The 19,532-nt window shown below is 40.2% G+C and overlaps 1 protein-coding gene across 6 annotated transcripts in view; it reads left to right on the forward strand.

Moving 5' to 3' along the window:
- The window catches only part of LOC126180702 (phosphatidate phosphatase LPIN2), a 305,215-nt gene extending 287,759 nt beyond the window's left edge, over positions 1 to 17,456 (forward strand). For 5 of the 6 annotated variants that reach the window (XM_049924713.1, XM_049924715.1, XM_049924717.1 and 2 more), the window contains 7 exons: positions 1,384 to 1,540; positions 1,621 to 1,769; positions 1,883 to 2,010; positions 2,663 to 2,774; positions 3,469 to 3,583; positions 11,607 to 11,710; positions 15,894 to 17,456. In XM_049924713.1, coding sequence (XP_049780670.1) covers positions 1,384 to 1,540; positions 1,621 to 1,769; positions 1,883 to 2,010; positions 2,663 to 2,774; positions 3,469 to 3,583; positions 11,607 to 11,710; positions 15,894 to 16,086 — 958 coding nt within the window. In that variant the 3' untranslated portion in view covers positions 16,087 to 17,456. Of the gene's footprint in view, positions 1 to 1,383; positions 1,541 to 1,620; positions 1,770 to 1,882; positions 2,011 to 2,662; positions 2,775 to 3,468; positions 3,584 to 11,606; positions 11,711 to 11,991; positions 12,181 to 15,893 lie in introns of all 6 variants that reach the window. The other variant, XR_007536691.1, reaches the window with a different exon arrangement.
- The last annotated feature ends 2,076 nt before the right edge of the window (positions 17,457 to 19,532 follow it).

Raw genomic sequence — 19,532 nt, forward strand, 5'->3', positions numbered from 1 at the left:
ACCGTTAATTCTTATAATCTAACCCATAGCAGTCCTGTTTTTCATTAGTTTTACTGCTGCAGAAGCATTTTGGTTCTCTTTTAAAGGATATAGTACCTTTCAGTTGGAAGCATGGCCCTGGGAGCCTCAGTATGTATAATTTTTACCAGTTAGCAATTGAAGATTCCAAGATTTTCCTTATCCAGACATAATTTTCCCTTAACTTTTACACTGCTTCTAGATAAATGCTGAAGCAAGGGACAGGAATTTCTTTAGATCTTCCACTAATAATTTGGGATCTCTTACAGTTATTATGTTGACTGGACAATGTGTCACCTAAAGTGTATGTACAAAAAGCCTTCTTTGTACCCCAGTCAGTCAGCTACTGGTCTAACAGGTTCTGAAGTGTAGAAAATTTAGATGTATCTTATAGTCATCACTCTCACAGTGCAAGTCTAGGAAGTTGCAGTCTACCTTGTTGCAGACATTTTGAAATAACTCGTTAAATTTAGAAGTTCCACAGATTTCAAACTATGTGTTTGAACATGTCTTGCAATTTTACTTGTCCTTTGGCCGAACCTACAAGTTTGCGTCTGTGGAGCCACGCCATATGCATGTGTTTCAGAGTATCTATTTACATATCTGCCACTAAACCTGACATAGCAGCCTCTAGTCAAATGCACTTTTAGTAGAGGACCCTCTTATTTGTCCGCTTAGTAGAGGACCCTCTTATTCGTCCGCAGCTGGTGGTCTGTCGGCTAGCATTGCTCTCTCTGGATAACGGGGTCCCAGGTTCAATTCCCGGCCAGGTTGGGGATTTTCTCTGACCGGGGATAGGGTGTTTGTGTTGTCCTCGTCATGTCATCATCATTTGTGAAAGTGGCTTGATTGGACTATGTATAGATTGGGACTTTGTACGGACGCTGATGACCACAGAGTTGAGTGTGCTGATGACACAGTTGAGCACCTTGCAAACCAAAGATCACCACTCCTCTTATGTACCCCATGAATCAGTTGCATTCTATTAATCGGTGTGATTTCTGTACATTGTACAGAAATTGCAAAGGCATGTAAGGTTTTACACCAACTTCTCTTCATATTTTTGTTTGGTCACTTGCACGGTTCCTCCCAGGGCATTTTTGCCACAGATTGAATTTTTTACAGGAGTGGTTTCAGGACTCAGAATTCCAGTCCAAGAATAAAATGCTGAGAGCAACTGGCTTTCCATTAGTTGCCTATCCACGTACTTTATTGTATCATCTCTGTATGCCCTGGAATTCTACTGTTTCTAGGGAATTAATTAATGGTGAATGTTAGGTCTCAGTGCAAATGTCATTCATTAGAACCAAACTATGTAATTAATTGATATATTGTGACTTATTGATACAATGACTTATTTTTCAGATCAAAAGAGGAAGGGTACAGTGGTTCGAACTCTTCAGATGAGTCAGATGGTGGCCAAACAAAACAGCAAATCGTGAAGAAACCTCTTGAGAAGAGATCCTATTATGATCATCCAGAAAAGTACAGGAAAACTTTGCGTCTTTCTTCTGATCAGATTGTAAGAACGCATTACATTGCAGTGTAATTAATAATTATTTGTAGACGTGCAGAATGGAATTTATTTTTGTTACTTTTCAGGCTAAGCTAAATCTCCAGGAAGGTGCTAATGAGGTTGTCTTCAGTGTTACCACAGCATACCAAGGAACAACTAGGTGCAAATGCCACATATACCGTTGGCGTTATGACGATAAGATTGTTATCTCTGACATTGATGGGACAATTACCAAGTAAGTTGCTTTGACATAACTGTCCAGAATCTTGTTCTTATCATCTCGTGTGTAAATGTACATTTGATCATGCATGGTACAGATCCATACTTACAGTGCATCATTTTACTTAGGTCTGATGTTCTTGGGCATATCTTACCCATTGTTGGGAAGGACTGGGCACAGAGTGGAGTAGCACAACTTTTCACAAAAATAAAAAATAATGGATATAAGCTGTTATATCTCTCAGCACGGGCCATTGGTAAGCATGTTTCTTATTTTCTCTGTTGTGTGATTTTCAATTTATGTCAGTAGTGTTAGTGAATACGTGGTATGATAGTAAAGTAGCAATTCTTGCCTTTCATTAGTGGTATTTCTCATTGTCATTACACCATAGATTCATGCTTAATTATTTTTTTTTTTTTACCTTGGCTAACTTGTATATACACTTTGATATTTTAGAAAAAAAAAATTGTGAAGAAACACTGGGAACACTTTTGATAAACATTTCTTGCAAGAGTCAGGCAATTGCTCATTCATCTACAGATGACTTTTTACATTGATCCTAGACTTCTCAGTTCTGTACAAGAATAGAGGCGCGCTCGCACGCGCACACACACACAGTAGAATGACAGTTCTTTTTAATTTTTTAAAATATTTACATTTCTGTCACTAAATTACCCTTTGCTATATAGTATTAAGAGATATCATTAAATATTTCAGTTTCATTCTGTTATTGCAGTGTGTAGACTAACAGGACAATATTCCCCTGTTTTATTTGTTGATATGTCAGTTACTGTTTGTTCTGATGTGTACTTGTAGCATTGTGAGATACACTTTTTGTTCGTTTGTTAGAAAGTCACATAGCTATTTATTTGATTAATTTCCTGAAAAATGATTTCGTTTGTTTACAGGTCAGGCACGTGTAACAAGAGAATACCTTAAGTCTATAAAACAAGGGAATCTCTCGCTGCCTGAGGGCCCACTGTTGCTCAACCCCACCAGTTTGATCAGTGCATTCCACAGGTATTTGTAAACAAAACTTTAGCTTATTGTACACCCACACATGATTCATAAATTCACATCGATGGAGAGGTTGTACACACAAGAAGAGAGAACTATTAATAAAGCACAAGAAGCACTGAAATTTTGTCACTTTTGCTCTTGTGTACATTCTCTCATATGTGTAGTGTATATCTTTTACTGGTGCTGTGTGGTATAGAAATTTACTTTTTCAGTAATTCATTTCCAACTTGTGATTGCTACTCAAAAGGAAGAAAACTTTTCTGATATAACATGAAGCTTGTGGGTTTCCAGCTGAGTAAGTTCCCCAAAATGGTGCAATGTTGCAATAAGCTTACTTACCTAGAAACCTGTGAGCTTTATATTAAACTCACTGAGAAAGACAATGAGATGATGATCATCATCATACTTTGGGGTTGAGTTTAAATTTGGAAACTCCTGTTAAAATGTTAAAAGCTGAAGGCATTTCTTTCCTGGTCCTTTCATATGCATCAGCAAACCATAGGATAAGTAGTTACTTAAATGCAGTCATTTTCTTCTTAGGATTGTGTATCTGTTGAAAAAGAAAGTGCTACAGTTATTTCAAATCCTTTTCTTGTTTACCAGTGACATCACGTGGTAATTTGTTGTAGACATAATTAGTTATTGGTTAATAAATCTTTCACCTTCAATTAATTATATGTTTTTATTTTTTCAGAGAGGTAATAGAAAAGAAGCCTGAGGAATTCAAGATCTCATGCCTCCGTGATATTCAAGCATTGTTTCCAGAAAACAGCAAGCCATTCTATGCTGGATATGGCAATAGAATTAATGTAAGTGTGTTGCTCATCAGAGGCGTTTTGGTATCAGTAATAATATTCGAATATGAAGAGAGAATTGGTTAAGAGTTCGCAATTAAATACAGTGATCTTATGTTTCTGGCGAATATGTGCCTTTCAGTGTCCACTTTTTTTTTTCTCTTTGAGAAAGTTGTATTCTTCAATCCATTGATGCGGATCAACATTTTATCGTATGGTGTTGTTGGCCGGGAGGGGGAGTTCGGTCGACAGCCACATACACCATTATGGAGTCTCTAGGCGTGTTTACTTTTCTTTGTGTGCTTTTGATGGAGAACACTGCTGACAGCACAATACATGCGGAGATTCATGCTGATGGTTAAATACGTGCTGTGATTCCCTTTCTTAGTGCTAAAGGCATGTAAGTGGCTGAAATTCGTTATCAGATAAGTGAAGTGTATGAAGAAAATGAGTGATGCGATGGTCCGCAAACAGTTGACACGTCTTGAAGATGGCCATTCGAACGTGCATGATAAGGAAGGAAGCAGGTGACCTTCAATCACGACTGATGACTCAGTGCAGAAAGTTGGTAAAAAAGAGGGAGAGAACAGACACTTTACAGTTCTGATGTCATGTGAAGTTTCCTCAAGTGTCAAGAAGTGTGCTTTATACATTCGTTATAGAAGGGTTTAAATTATTGAAAGTTATACTCTCACTGGGTACTGAAAATGCTGACTGAGATGCACAAAAGCAAATATGTAGCCAATTCATTGACTTTCCCAGAACAATACAATGAGTTTTTAAGTGAAATTGTGAATGGGCAACAAAACATGGATGGCTTACGTTACACATGAATGAAAGCAGCAGTCCAGGGAATGGCAGCATCATCACAACCCAAGAAAAATTCAAGCAAACAATTTCAGCCCACAAAATCTTATGTAATATTTTTGGAAAAGGAAGGAAGTGTTGCTTCTGGATATTTCCCCCTCGTGGCGGCACCATAAATTCCACGAGTTATCGTGAGACCTCAAAATATTGTGTCGTGCAGTTCAAAGCAAAAAGTGTGGCATGCTGAGTAAGGGAATTGTTTTGTTTCATGACACACACACAGCCAGTCAAACTTGTTCTGATCAGATCATTTGGCTGGTAACAACTTGATCACCCTCTGTACATCCCTGATTTAGCGCATAGTGACTACCATGTGTTCCTGCATTAGGAGCAGCATATGGGTGGTCAGTGCCATGGTGACGACAAAGATGTCAAAATGACTGTGTTGCAGTAGTTATCTAATTAGGCGGTAGATTTCAACGAGAATGGTATTCAAAAGCTGGTTGCACAGTACGATAAATGCTGCCTTAATATTGGTGGAAATTATGTCGAAAAGTAGATCATAAAGTGCAGGCTTTCACGTAAAAGTAAAATGCTGAGAAAAGTCTACTAGTTTTATTTTTGTTTCAAAAAGGTACTCAAAAATGCGCCTTGTAATTTTCTGTAAAGATGCAAACATTTCATGTCATATTTTCGTTCATCTACTTGTAGTTGCTGTATGATTTTTGCTTACACATTTCTGAATAGGACATTTTGACCTGGAGACTACTTTTCAGTGCTTTTGAGACCACCTGAGTCTCACACTGACACTGACTGTACCGTTGCATATGTAGGCCTTGGATGCCACCTCGAAAGTACTAAGAATTTTCCATTTAGGTTAAACCACTGTGGTATGTAATTTTCTCCTGTCTGTCACTTAATAAGTGTTGACATCAGTCGGTGAAGGAGATTTTTTGATGCCTGAATTTTTCCTTTCTAAAAGTTTTCCTGGATTCTATGAATCATAAGGTATTTTGTGTAAGCTATGTGAATATATATCTAAAAACAAAGATGATGTGACTTACCAAACGAAAGCGCTGGCACGTCGATAGACACACAAACATACACACAAAATTCTAGCTTTCACAACCAACGGTTGCTTGGTCAGGAAAGAGGGAAGCAGAGGGAAAGACGAAAGGATGTGGGTTTTAAGGGAGAGGGTAAGGAGTCATTCCAATCCCGGGAGCGGAAAACTTACCTTAGGGGGAAAAAAGGACGGGTATACACTACCCCCCCCCCCCCCACACACACACACACATATATGCACACAAGCAGACATATTCAGAGGCAAAGAGTTTGGGCAGAGATGTCAGTCAAGGCGGAAGTGCAGAGGCAAAGATGTTGTTGAACCCTGCCTGGAACAGTTCCGTCCTCCGTCACAGTGGGACCCACCTCCTCTTCCTCAAAATCACCCTCTCCAAACCTTCCAGGAATTTCTGACTTCCAGCCTTGCCTCTCAATCCTTCTTAAAAAACCTTAATCCTACTCCCAACATCACCACTACTGAAGCCCAGGCTATCCGTGATCTGAAGGCTGACCGATCCATTGTCATCCTTCCGGCGGACAAGGGTTCCACGACTGTGGTACTTGATCTTCCATTTCAACACTACCGCTGCTATAAAATCCACCGTTTCTAGTTCACAAACAGTTACTTTCACCTATTAAACAGCCACTTTGGCTAGTTCTGATAACTTTCGCTTTATTTCCATTTCTGTTTTTCCCACATCACTGATAATTTTTTAGCCGCTTCCCACAGGTTTTAACGTCATTATTTCTTCGCCAGACAATTGTTAGCCTCATTTTCATAATCTGCCACCACAAAACCACTCCTTTTAATACATGTACACGCAGTTTTTTCGAAATTTTCCCGAATTTCTCCATCCTTTAACGTGTTTTGGCGGCAACACAACCACCTAACCTTTGTGCACATCGTTGTCTACCAACCCAAGTTCACCACAGGATCAACATAGCCCAGCTTTAACCAACACTTTTTCGGCTTTTTTCACAACAGATCTCCAGTTACTTTGTAGTTCACCTTTATCTCTCCCCATATATTTTTATTTCCATTTTCATTTCAGCCTCATGTTACACTTTCCACCTTCTAATACCAGGTCACCCTCACAACACCCCCACAACGACCCCATTAAGTTTTATTTACATTCCCTCCGCAAACATGCCTTCACCCTAGCCAGATTACGCTCGCATATTTTATTTTCTCAGGCTTGTCTGACATTTGGCATTACCCCCAAAGGCCTCACACTTAAAGTTCACATCTCTGGCTGCAACCCTTCTTTCCATCAGTCCCTATACCAGTTCCAAACTGAACAATCCATTGCCCTCACCCACCTAATCCTTCACCTACTCATCAACTTAGCCAATGAACACACCCGTCAACTCCTGTCCTTAATAAAAGTCCTCAATCTTTCCTCTCCCACATCCACACCGGCTGTTCAGAGCATCCTCCTACAGGCCAACCGCAAATTAGAACAGCATGCCACCCTTCACCTCAAAAAACTATCCAATCTCCTGGTTTCCCACCTCTGGAAAGGCAACTCACTCACCCTTCACAACCTTTCCAGCAAACCTCAACCTCCTCTTATCGCACACAAACCCAGTCTCTCCCATCTACTCAATCTCCCACTTCCAGCTCCACTCCCTCCAAAACCTCAAAATTCCAATCAACACAATCTGGAACCACAACACCCTAATTCAGTAGTTAACCTTTCCTCCAAACCTCTCTCCCAATCCGAAACCTCTGTCCTATCCAAAGGCCTCACCTTCAGCCCCACTCCCAGATTCAACCAAACAGCCCTCGTCAAAGATTTACTGTCCTACACTCGTACTCTCTGTTGGAAATATCACTTTGCCACGAAGAAAAATGATCCTAATCCTACTCTTAATGATCCAACTCCCCAAGACACTATCCAAATTGAACCCTGCCCGGAACAGTTCCGTCCTCAGTCACAGCGGGACGCACCTCCTCTTCCTCAAAATCACCCTCTCCAAACCTTCCAGGAATTTCTGACTTCCAGCCTTGCCTCTCAATCCTTCTTAAAAAACCTTAATCCTATTCCCAACATCACCACTGCTGAAGCCCAGGCTATCCGTGATCTGAAGGCTGACCGATCCATCGTCATCCTTCCGGCGGACAAGGGTTCCACGACCGTGGTACTTGATCGTTGGGAGTATGTGGCTGAGGGACTGGAGTATGTGGCTGAGGGACTGCGACAGCTTTCAGACCACATACAAAGTTTGCCAAGGTAATCCCATTCCTGATGTCCAGGCGGAGCTTCAAGGAATCCTCAGAACCTTAGGCCCCCTACAAAACCTTTCACCTGACTCCATCAACCTCCTGACCCCACCGACACCCCGCACCCCTACCTTCTTCCTAAAATTCACAAACCCAATCATCCCGGCCGCCCCATTGTAGCTGGTTACCAAGCCCCCTTAGAACGTATCTCTGCCTACGTAGATCAACAACTTCAACCCATTACATGTAGTCTCCCATCCTTCATCAAAGACACCAACCACTTTCTCGAACGCCTGGAATCCTTACCCAATCTGTTACCCCCGGAAACCATCCTTGTAACCATTGATGCCACTTCCCTATACACAAATATCCCGCACGTCCAGGGCCTCGCTGCGATGGAGCACTTCCTTTCACGCCGATCACCTGCCACCCTACCTAAAACCTCTTTCCTCATTACCTTAGCCAGCTTCATCCTGACCCACAACTTCTTCACTTTTGAAGGCCAGACATACCAACAATTAAAGGGATCAGCCATGGGTACCAGGATGGCCCCCTCGTACGCCAACCTATTCATGGGTCGCTTAGAGGAAGCCTTCTTGGTTACCCAGGCCTGCCAACCCAAAGTTTGGTACAGATTTATTGATGACATCTTCATGATCTGGACTCACAGTGAAGAAGAACTCCAGAATTTCCTCTCCAACCTCAACTCCTTGGGTTCCATCAGATTCACCTGGTCCTACTCCAAATCCCATGCCACTTTCCTTGATGTTGACCTCCACCTGTCCAATGGCTAGCTTCACACGTCCGTCCACATCAAACCCACCAACAAGCAACAGTACCTCCATTATGACAGCTGCCACCCATTCCACATCAAACGGTTCCTTCCCTACAGCCTAGGTCTTCGTGGCAAACGAATCTGCTCCAGTCCGGAATCCCTGAACCATTACACCAACAACCTGACAACAACAGCTTTCGCATCCCGCAACTACCCTCCCGACCTGGTACAGAAGCAAATAACCAGAGCCACTTCCTCATCCTCCCAAACCCAGAACCTCCCACAGAAGAACCACAAAAGTGCCCCACTGGTGACAGAATACTTTCCGGGACTGGATCAGACTCTGAATGTGGCTCTCCAGCAGGGACACGACTTCCTCAAATCCTGCCCTGAAATGTGATCCATCTTTCATGAAATCCTCCCCACTCCACCAAGAGTGTCTTTCCGCCATCCACCTAACCTTCGTAACCTCTTAGTTCATCCCTATGAAATCCCCAAAACACCTTCCCTACCCTCTGGCTCCTACTCTTGTAACGGCCCCCGGTGTAAAACCTGTCCCATGCACCCTCCCACCACCACCTACTCCAGTCCCGTAACCCGGAAGGTGTACACGATCAAAGGCAGGGCCACGTGTGAAAGCACCCACGTGATTTACCAACTGACCTGCCTACACTGTGATGCATTCTATGTGGGAATGACCAGCAACAAACTGTACATTCGCATGAATGGACACAGGCAGACAGTGTTTGTGTATCTTGAAGTTTTCCCAGCGTATTGATTGGTCCATCATATTTCGGGCTTCCAGCTGGATCACATTGTCATCTTGGCACGATATTTCGGCTACCAAACATGCAGCCACCTTCAGGTGAGTACGAGACTGAAGATTACTGGTGCGCGTCGTTCTATATGTACCGAAAATTAGCGCGGCGGCGCCTGCGCAGTGGAGAAGGCTAATACCGCGCCCCCTATCTAATTTAGCGCACTCTGCAGCAGAAGCGGGCAGTGCATGCGTAGTGGTATACCCACATTTGCGCTATCTGTCATAAAGCGCCTTCGCGCAGCTGAGGCGCGGTAGTCGAAAGTATAAAATCAATGTACCAATGTAGGTACACCACTACGCATGCGCAGCCCGCTTCTGCTGCAGAGCGCGCCAAATTAGATAGGGGGCGTGGTATTAGTCTTCCCCACTGCACAGGCGCCGCCGCGCCAATTTTCGGTATGTATAGAACGACGCGCACCAGTAATCTTCAGTCTCGTACTCACCTGAAGATGGCTGTATGTTTGGTAGCCGAAATATTGTGATCCGGGTGGAAGCCCGAAATGTGATGGACCAGACAGTGTTTGTTGGTAATGAGGATCATCCTGTGGCTAAACATGCCTTGGTGCACAGCCAGCACATCTTGGCACAGTGTTACACCGTCCGGGTTATCTGGATACTTCCCACTAACACCAACCTATCCGAACTCCGGAGATGGGAACTTGCTCTTCAATATATCCTCTCTTCCCGTTATCCACCAGGCCTCAATCTCCGCTGATTTCAAGTTGCCGCCACTCATACCTCACCTGTAATTCAACAACATCTTTGCCTCTGCACTTCCGCCTTGACTGACATCTCTGCCCAAACTCCTTGTGTCTGTATATGTGTGTGTGTGTGTGTGTGTGTGTGTGTGTGTGTGTGTGTGTGTGTGTGTGTTAGTGTATACCCGTCCTTTTTTCCCCCTAAGGTAAGTCTTTCCGCTCCCGGGATTGGAATGACTCCTTACCCTCTCCCTTAAAACCCACATCCTTTCGTCTTTCCCTCTCCTTCCCTCTTTCCTGACGAAGCAACCGTTGGTTGCAAAAGCTAGAATTTTGTGTGTATGTTTGTGTTTGTTTGTGTGTCTATCGATGTGCCAGCGCTTTCGTTTGGTAAGTCACATCATCTTTGTTTTTAGATATATTTTTCCCACGTGGAATGTTTCCCTCTATTATATCTATATGAATATGTTAGACTTCCTAAACTTTAGCCCTCACACTTAAACAGTGCTCCATGATTGCTTATTGAAACTGAAGTCTGGTGTAATTCATCACTTTTGTGGTGGAATAGCTGGTTACTTTCTTGAAAGAAAATCTCATTTCATTTCTACTCTCAGTAAGGAGCTGATTTCAAACTGTCACTTTATTGTAACAAAGAAAATGCCAGGATGGAAACAATAAACAAAAATGAGGAAAGATAACCTGTCTCTCGAAGCTTCTTTGGAATTTACACTTTGTCGTCACTGAAGGTCTTGAGCGACTTTGCCCATTCAGTTATTGTTTCGGTATTTGTTGCAAACAATGGTTTCATTAGTAACTAGATTTCACTTAAGAATGAAAAGCACTGTAATAAATTAAATTATTGATAATAATTAATTCTCTCCTCTTTGTTTTGAACAGAAACTACATGATGTGAACATAATATTAACAAAGTGTTCCTTAGCTGTTAAAGTAGTCAATTACATGAAATTGAATAGCATGCTGAGCAGAACTGTTGTGTTAGTTGTTAAGAAGGTGTAAGAATGGTCCACCACTATTCTTGTGAGGTTCTAATTGTAATATTTTAGTTTTGATTCTGATAGATCAAGCTGTGCATTGATCAAGCCGTGCATTTGTCACAAGACTAAAAATAGCTCCTTGGCACCTACTTTATAATCAAAAAGTAACTGCTTCGCTAATAGGTATCGTGCCATTTCAAAGTTACTACTAAGGCAACATTGTATTTATTTTACATTTTAGCTTTGTCTATTTTAACTGAATGCACTGCAATATACTGACTCCTTTTTATGCGACCCGCAGAAATTGTGGTGGAATAGTGTTCTGTATTTATGGGACTTGAATTCTAATGAATAAACTGAATACGCATATTACATGTTATATTATTTTTTTCCAAAAAATATTATTTGTTTAAGAAAATAGTGTTTCAACACATCTTAATAATTTTTCTACTATTCTTTTCTATTTATAAACTTGTCATAGAGTAATAGAACCCAGCTTTAGCCACTTAGTAACATTATTTCATATTAGGGTGTAACACGGTAACATACCTGGATAATTTATTGTACCTGACAATGGGCGCAAAAACTTGAGCTCATACATAAAGTGCTGAGACTGAAATACTGTATCTCATTTGTGTTCGTTTCTGCTTTCAGGATGTATGGGCGTATCGTGCTGTGGGCATTCCAATTTTCAGAATATTCACCATTAATCACAGGGGGGAACTGAAACATGAATTGACGCAGACATTCCAATCTTCGTAAGTAGTTTTAGAAAATTATTTAATATTTTGGTACTTCCTCTCACTCTCCCTCCATCTGCCTGTTTATCTTTTTGTAGATAGCTTAAGATCATTTACAATTTTACGTTGTAGAAAGTTATCGATTCTTTAGATTTTGAATTATGAAAAGTAAAATAATGATCTTAATTCAGATAGAAATTTAAGGTCTTTTAGTATTTAGTTTGTGGCTGGTGTTCCATTTATAGTATCAATGAAATTTTTTGTGCATGCTGTTACACAATTTTTATTTGCTTTTTCAGTTACTCAGGACAAAGTTGCATTGTGAATGACTTATTCCCACCACTTGTAGTTTGTTAAAGCAACTTAAACTGCACTGCAGCTAATTACAATGAGATATATTGTTTTACTCGACCATTTTTACCGATGGCCATCAGTCTTCTGGACCAAGAAATGTTAGGGTGTGTAGCTGTATCACCAGCTGCCATCTGGTAAGGGCTGTGACTGATGCGCATGTTGTGCGTTTGAGACTTCTGCTAGTTTCTTGTGCCTGCATGTCCAGTTACTTCCTTATGTCATTGTGGTTCTATAACTGGAAGGCATTTGACTCCAATGTGCTAAATTTTCCAACATTTGAAATGTTTCATTCTCTGGGATATTCTCTTAATTTTCACATTTCTTCAATGCTGGTCACACCAACATGCTTAAGATTTAGTTAAACTTGTTCAACATTTGATTTCTAGCTGGAGCAGTGATTGACCTCACTCTCCAACACCTTAACAGGAGAGATAATGAACAAAGTGACAGTCAATTTTTTAACTCCTCTACTGTTGATTCTATGACATAACCTGCACCTTATTCTAGCAGAGCTTTGTCTTGGATTAGCAACCATGAGAACTTGCAACTAATGGTTATGTGTTTCAGCATGTATGTTCTATTCTTTTGCTAACTGGGAAAAACAACACTTACATTGTCATCATTTACAGTCTGTTCTTTTGCTGATGCTTTTTGTTTTCATTGGTGTTCATTACTCAGTAACTTAGTGAAAGCTTTGGCTTCACAGGACAGCCATTTCAGCTTAAAACATAACAAACATGTTCATGAGCATGCTGAAAGCATTTAAATATTATTGTTTACTTTTGTGAAAGAGTGCTTATTGTTCCTTAATTTACAGTAGTATAATCAGTCTTTGTCTGTAAAATACAAAGAGTTCAAGGAATTTCTAACAAATAGATTTTGGGAGCAAAAGTTAATGTCATCCAGGTATACACATTGTTAAAATAGTGGTACATGAACAATGGACATACATTTGACTTCATAAATTCGTGCATCTTCAGTAATTTCCTCAGTGCACTAAATCTGCACCATGACTTGTATTTGTCTCTTATATTCATTGAACAGTTACTAAATTTTGTGAACAGTGCCCTTAAACATTAACAGAACTTGGTGGGGGTTGATAGCATTGGAAAGGATTTTGAATTTGTGCAGCGGTAGTATCAGTTTGCACTGCAGTCAGCCACAGTATGATGTTTTTGTGAAACAATATAGATGTGTGGTGTTATGTTGAAAATTTCTTTATCCTTTATTAATTCTTTCTCATAATTGTAGATACCAGTGACTTGGATTTCACACATGATTGTGTCAGTAACTTCCATAACTTTAAGTGATTTATAAAGTGAAAAAGCATCCAGGGTTAATTGCTTCAAGGTAAATGTGAACACAGTGCAGAGGGCTGGCTGAAGATTTTCTTTAATACTCTAGATCCTCATTTGGGAGGAAAAAGATAAAGATCCTCACCCAGTCCTTCAGATGTTCATTTCCCATGGTTTGCTATGTGGAAAGCCTGGTTTTGATTATTGGTACTGCCAGGTATTTTTCCTTGGTGGGAGAATGAAATTGGGTGCTTTCAACCTCATTAGGACATTTGAAGAGCTAATTGTATAAATAACTGCTCCAGGATTCAGAAAGTTGACAATTGGAAGAGTGGTGCGCTATTCCCTACATCCCTCACTACTGCATCCAAGTAATTCTGTAGGAAAAGGATAAGGACACTGCTGACTTCACTCTGTCCTTACCCAGTTAAAGCTGATTTTTGATGTGAAATGACTGAGTTGTCAGTAAGATATAACCCTATCCTACTGTCTCCCCTTTATGATGCTTTTAGTGAGAGGTATGGGAATGTAAACACAAGATATTCATTCGTGGGTAAAAGTAGGAAAACATTGTGCAGTAGATTAAATAGAATTTATAAGTTGTCTTCATGGATTTTGTATTGGTTGGTAGTGATACTCATTACAAGCTTACTGTTTGCTGGTTTTGTAGAAGAAAGGGAGGGAAATTATGGTGAAAGTGATGAAAAGATACAGAAGTATGTGGAAGGCATATTAACAGGTATGTTTGAAGATTGCAGCAGAGGCTCATTCTCCTCTGGATTTATTTTTCTATAGTTTTAAATTGCCAATGTACATGATTAGAAAAATATATTTGAATGTTTGGAAGTTAGTTGTAAGCCACAACACAGAATGAAACCTGAATCTCTGTTAGAAATTAAAAAACAAAAAAAATACTGTGCTTCAAGTTATTAGCTCAGCTGCTAAATTATGTATTGAAAATATCAAAAATCTGAAATTAAAAGCATTTGAGTCATTTTTGATCTGCAATGATTACCTACAGTACACACATTTGTTCTGAGTGTTGGGTTCATTTGGTCTAGTTTTGGAATTTTGCAGTGGGAACAAGATTGTGGTATGATTCTTGAGTTTCTCCCGGCGTATTTGATAATCAAAATATCCACGGGTGTGCTGCCGGTCTATAGTGTCCAACGGGCACAATATTTCGGCGATCATACATGTCGCCATCATCAGGTGAACTGACGGACTGAGCTCCTGTGAACGTGCCGGCACGGAGATCCGTACGCTATGGCTGCTCAGAGGGAACTGGGTTTGGTCGCGGCGGCGGCCGATTTAAATACCCTCAGCCCGCGGCGCGCTCCCTCCGCCGTCCTCGTCCCGCGCCACGGTCGCGTGGTGGAACAGATTGCGACGGCGTCTGAGATGACGTCGGTGTGATGGCTCTGTCCGCCGTGGTCGTCACAACTATACGTTTGATCGATTTACTCTTGATTAACCCAATCGCTGGTTCCCAAGCCTTGCTAAGATTATAGCCACAGTCACGGTTTATGAGGTCGTCATTGGTGCGAATTTAGATGGCCTCTCTAACAACGCTGTCCCAGTATCTCGACGTCTGTACCAGAATCCTCGTACGGTCATACTCCATGGCGTGATTTTCCGACAAACAATGTTCAGCGACCGCCGACTTGCTCGGATACATCAGTCGAGTGTGCCTCTGGTGTTCACGGCATCGATCCTCGATGGTACGCATCGTCTGACAAATATACGACATGCCACATTGACACGGAATCTGGTAAACGCCGGCATTCCTCAAACCGAGGTCATCTTTGGCGCTCCCCACCAGTGCATGAGTTTTATTTGGAGGACAAAACACAGTTCCGACCTGGTGTTTCTTCAGAATGCGGGCGATTTTCCCCGAGAGTGCGCCTGTGTATGGAATAAATGCAGTGCCTACCTCCTCCCTCGTGAGGGAGCGCGCCGCGGGTGGAGGGTATTTAAATCGGCCATCGCCGCGACCGAACCCAGTTCCCTCTGAGCAGCCATAGCGTACAGATCTCCGTGCCGGCACGTTCACAGGAGCTCAGTCCGTCAGTTCACCTGATGATGGCGACATGTATGATCGCCGAAATATTGTGCCCGTTGGACACTATAGACCGGCAGCACACCCGTGGATATTTTGATTAAGATTGTGGTAATTGTTACAATAATACTGATATTTGCAACATCAAGTTCACTCTGCAACTGTTGTCATGACTTCCTATGAGTTTGAAGATCCTGTCACACTTGTAAAATTTAGGTTATGATGCACCGTACTATCAGCTGTGAATAATGAAGTAATATCTTAAATGAAATCATTTGAATACTCAAAGTAATTGTTGTCTAATCCTTGTACAAAACACACACGCATGCAAGGGAGAGAACATTTGGCATGCTACTGCAAGAAAACATTTTTCAGAGTTACACATTGATCGTGGTATCCAAAATAAAAGTTTTGAGCTATTTATTACTTGAGTGTTTCTGTACCTTTTTCAGTGGCTCCTCAATGTTATCTTCAAATGAAATTTTATTTTCAGGTATTCTAACATGAGCTACATTGTGGATCAGATGTTTCCACCTCCTCCAGAAGATACAGCTGAAGATTTCTCCAATTTTGTTTATTGGCGAGATCCAATTGCTGAGATAGAACTGGATCCATCACTTGTGTCAGGCCATTCTGTAATATCAGCTAATGAGGCAGGACACAAGAAAGCAGCTGGCACAGCTTAGTTATTATTTATTCATATAAATACCCTCGTTTAGATTCTCTGCCACATTGTTCACTTGTTACACAAGTCCTGAATTAAAAAAAAATTGCTTTAAAAGAGTGGTAAATGTGTTTGTAGCTAGCAGATGAGCCATTTTATGAAATTAAATACCAGGCTTTGGCTTTGTTTTGTGTATATGTGTGTGTGTGTGTGTGTGTGTGTGTGTGTGTGTGTGTGTGTGTGTGTGTGTAGAAATGTGGTTGATCAGAGAAAGCAGCTTGCATTGAGTAATTTTTAAGTGCCAACAATTTTTTGACAGTATTTTGGCACTGTTAGGTGCAAAACTAAACTGGATTGTAATATTCTGTCCTTTGTACTTGATTTTAGGTGCTAAAATATACATTGTGATTGATTCTCTAGAACAATAGGAGTTCCTGTTTGCAAATTTACTAAAAAGCCATTAGTTATTTTTTTTCTTTGTGCCCATATTGTGACAAAAAAAAGAAAAAAAAGTGAAACACAAGGTTCCATGAAATGCCTTAGACTGTTTCTGTTGTATTTGATGATGAATTTGTTTTTTTTTTTTTTTTTCAAATTTGGCACTGGAGCTTGCTCCTAAGTGTAACATCCAATGTTATTAGAGGCTACAGCACATTATATCAGTTTAAATAATTTGACCCAAACTGATATGGCTTTCTACTGATGTTTTCATAGGAAGGTTAGGTAGCTATATGTTGTGAGTCATGCTTCTTTTTTTCCCCATTCTCGAGGAGAATTTTGTGATATATGATTAAGTTCAGAATGATTCCTATTGACCTTATAGTAATTTTTGTACATAGTACCTTATCAATATTTTTTTAGGTCATAAATTTTGAGTTTTTTCTGAAACATGTTTGATCTCTCTTAACTCCATTCCAGATTATATAGGTCTGGTGTCAAGTATCTGTTGCATAAAAAATGAGTTTGTAACTTCGTTTAAATGTAGAAATAGAAAGTTTATATATGTTGCACTGTTCGTATGACTGTTCATTGACAGTGTATTTATTTACACTTCTTGAGCACTAATACAAAGACTGAGTAATGTACAAACTAGCGCTTCACCAGACCTCTTTTGTTAGCGCAAGTAATTTAAATTTAGTCAACACACCATATAGTACAATATTTTGTATTTGTTTTATTGTGTTTTCCTTCGTTGTATGAAGGTTTGTGCTATTTGTACCATTTATGTAACACTCCTTGTGTACTGAATTACAATACCTGTGTCTTTTCTGACAGCATCTATTAGTTCAACTTTAGTGAATGTAATTTGTTTTTCTTTTTTCTGTTTCAAATCCCATGACATTTTGTTAAGTCCAGAGCACAATACACCAAATAAAGTTTCAATAAAAGATTTGTGATGATATAAAACAATTTTCAATTATATTCCAGTACTGGATGTTATTTTGCCAGTGTCATACAAACAAGATGAATGACTCAGTCAAGTGAAGAAATAAATTACATACTGTAAACTTTCTCTATTCATTCACAAATTGTTGCATGAATCCTCTCATGGATGGGGAGCCTTCAGGGATGTGGATCAAGCCAAATTAGACATTAACTGGCCAAAGCAGCTGTTGAAGGCTGCTTCTGTCAAGTATGTAATAACCAATTACAACTAATTCTGACATATTCATCAAGATTATAGTGAGAAATATATCTATATTTCTTCATTATTACAAGCACTGCCTGATGAACAAGTGGAGCACCCAGAAGGCCTGCTCAGATGACAATGTAATATTGTACTGACCATTGGTAATGATCAGTCACAACTCTCTGTGATGGGTAGAACAGCCACCATGGTCCATTAATGATATGTTAGTGTCATCAGGCACGGTAGATAATGTAAGGGGCATGAATAGCGAGATGTCGAGTGATCACCAGTAGTCACAGAAATGCCGCATGCTCACATGCAACAGTGCTACCAGCACCTGACAAGAGTTGGAAAGGGGCCTCATTATTGGTGTCCATGTGGCCAGCTGATTAAATCATTTTGTGGAGCATTTGGATATGATAGTGATCTGATGTTTGACTACGTGGGACCAGCCCCCAGAGCTACACCATTTCCAAACCAGGAAAAAACTTTATAGTAGTGGCCCCCCCTTCGAGTGTTTGAGGTAGGATGTCAAAAATTAAAAAAAAATAGATATTTCCAAAAAAATTTTAATTTTGTTGTGCATATCTTACTGAAGAGTTTGTTGTATAAAACGTTTATGTTCGGGGAAATGTAAGAGATGTTATTTAGTCTTAAGCGTGCCAAGGTGAAGTCCCACACCTCTTCACACAGCATTGTTCTATTGCATGCCATTGTATTTCACTCTGTAGAATTCAAGTGTGTGTATTTTGTAATGGAAGCCATCAAACCTATATTCAGGACAGTGGAAATTTAAATGTCCTGTGGTGCCTCTCCTGCTCCCAGTCAGCCTGTTTGACATCCTACCCCCCTTTTTTTTTAGAAAAAAAGAACCATAAAGTTACACTAGATGGGATTATTTGTAATGGGCAGAATAACATCACTTGAGAAAATTTGCACTCTTTATTGCCTATTAGCTAATAACTTTCTCTTTTGTGTGACATAAAACTAAATGTAGAAAACATAAAACCAGTACAGACAAGAGACAATAGAGACAGTACAGATTTCTTGTATCCTAAAGTCCCAGCATGTTTTCTCTCTAACCTTGCTACAGCTTCACAGGACATGCATTCCTTTCAGCGAAAGAATCTATTACCTCATCAAAGTTCGTCAAGCATTTTGCTACATGAATAGTAGTCAGGTTGGATCTAATTTCAGCTATTTTGTGACTGTCTGCTAGATAAAATGAAATAGGTCTTTCTAATGCTCCAGCAATTGTAACTAATGCCAAATAAGCGATATTCCTTTGGCACAAATGGTCATTTTTACCTATCTCATTTACATAAATAACATGACAGAATATAAGTCACGTAGTGCCAGTACCAAATGCCTACTAGGCCTATTACAAGCAAATAGTTTTATCTTAGGAAATAGTTTCACATTTGATTCATACGCACCAGTATCTCAAGCACGAGATTCAAAAGTAGCAGTACGAAATTTTTATATATTTAGAATCATCATATTCCTCCATACAATTTGTGTGATGTCCTCCTTTCTTCTCCTTCCCTTCCTCCTTTCTTCTCCTTCCCTGTTATAATAATCTATCTTATCACTAATGCTGTAACTATTCCTGCCATTGTCAAAACTTATTCTCTGGTTAAATTCAATAATCATGTGAGAATCAGTGGTTCAGTTAGCCCGTGTTTATTCTCCAGTTAGGCATTATTACATGTTGTACAACATGTTTTCTGCAAATTTTGAGAATAGAACTTAATGTGACTGCTAACTGGGGACTGTACAACTGGCCATTAGTAGTGTAGCGGTCTGGCAAAAATTTTATGCCAACATTTCATTTTCTT

The sequence above is a fragment of the Schistocerca cancellata genome, chromosome 1 (assembly GCF_023864275.1).
Source record: "Schistocerca cancellata isolate TAMUIC-IGC-003103 chromosome 1, iqSchCanc2.1, whole genome shotgun sequence".
Classification (NCBI taxonomy): Eukaryota; Metazoa; Arthropoda; class Insecta; order Orthoptera; family Acrididae; genus Schistocerca; species Schistocerca cancellata.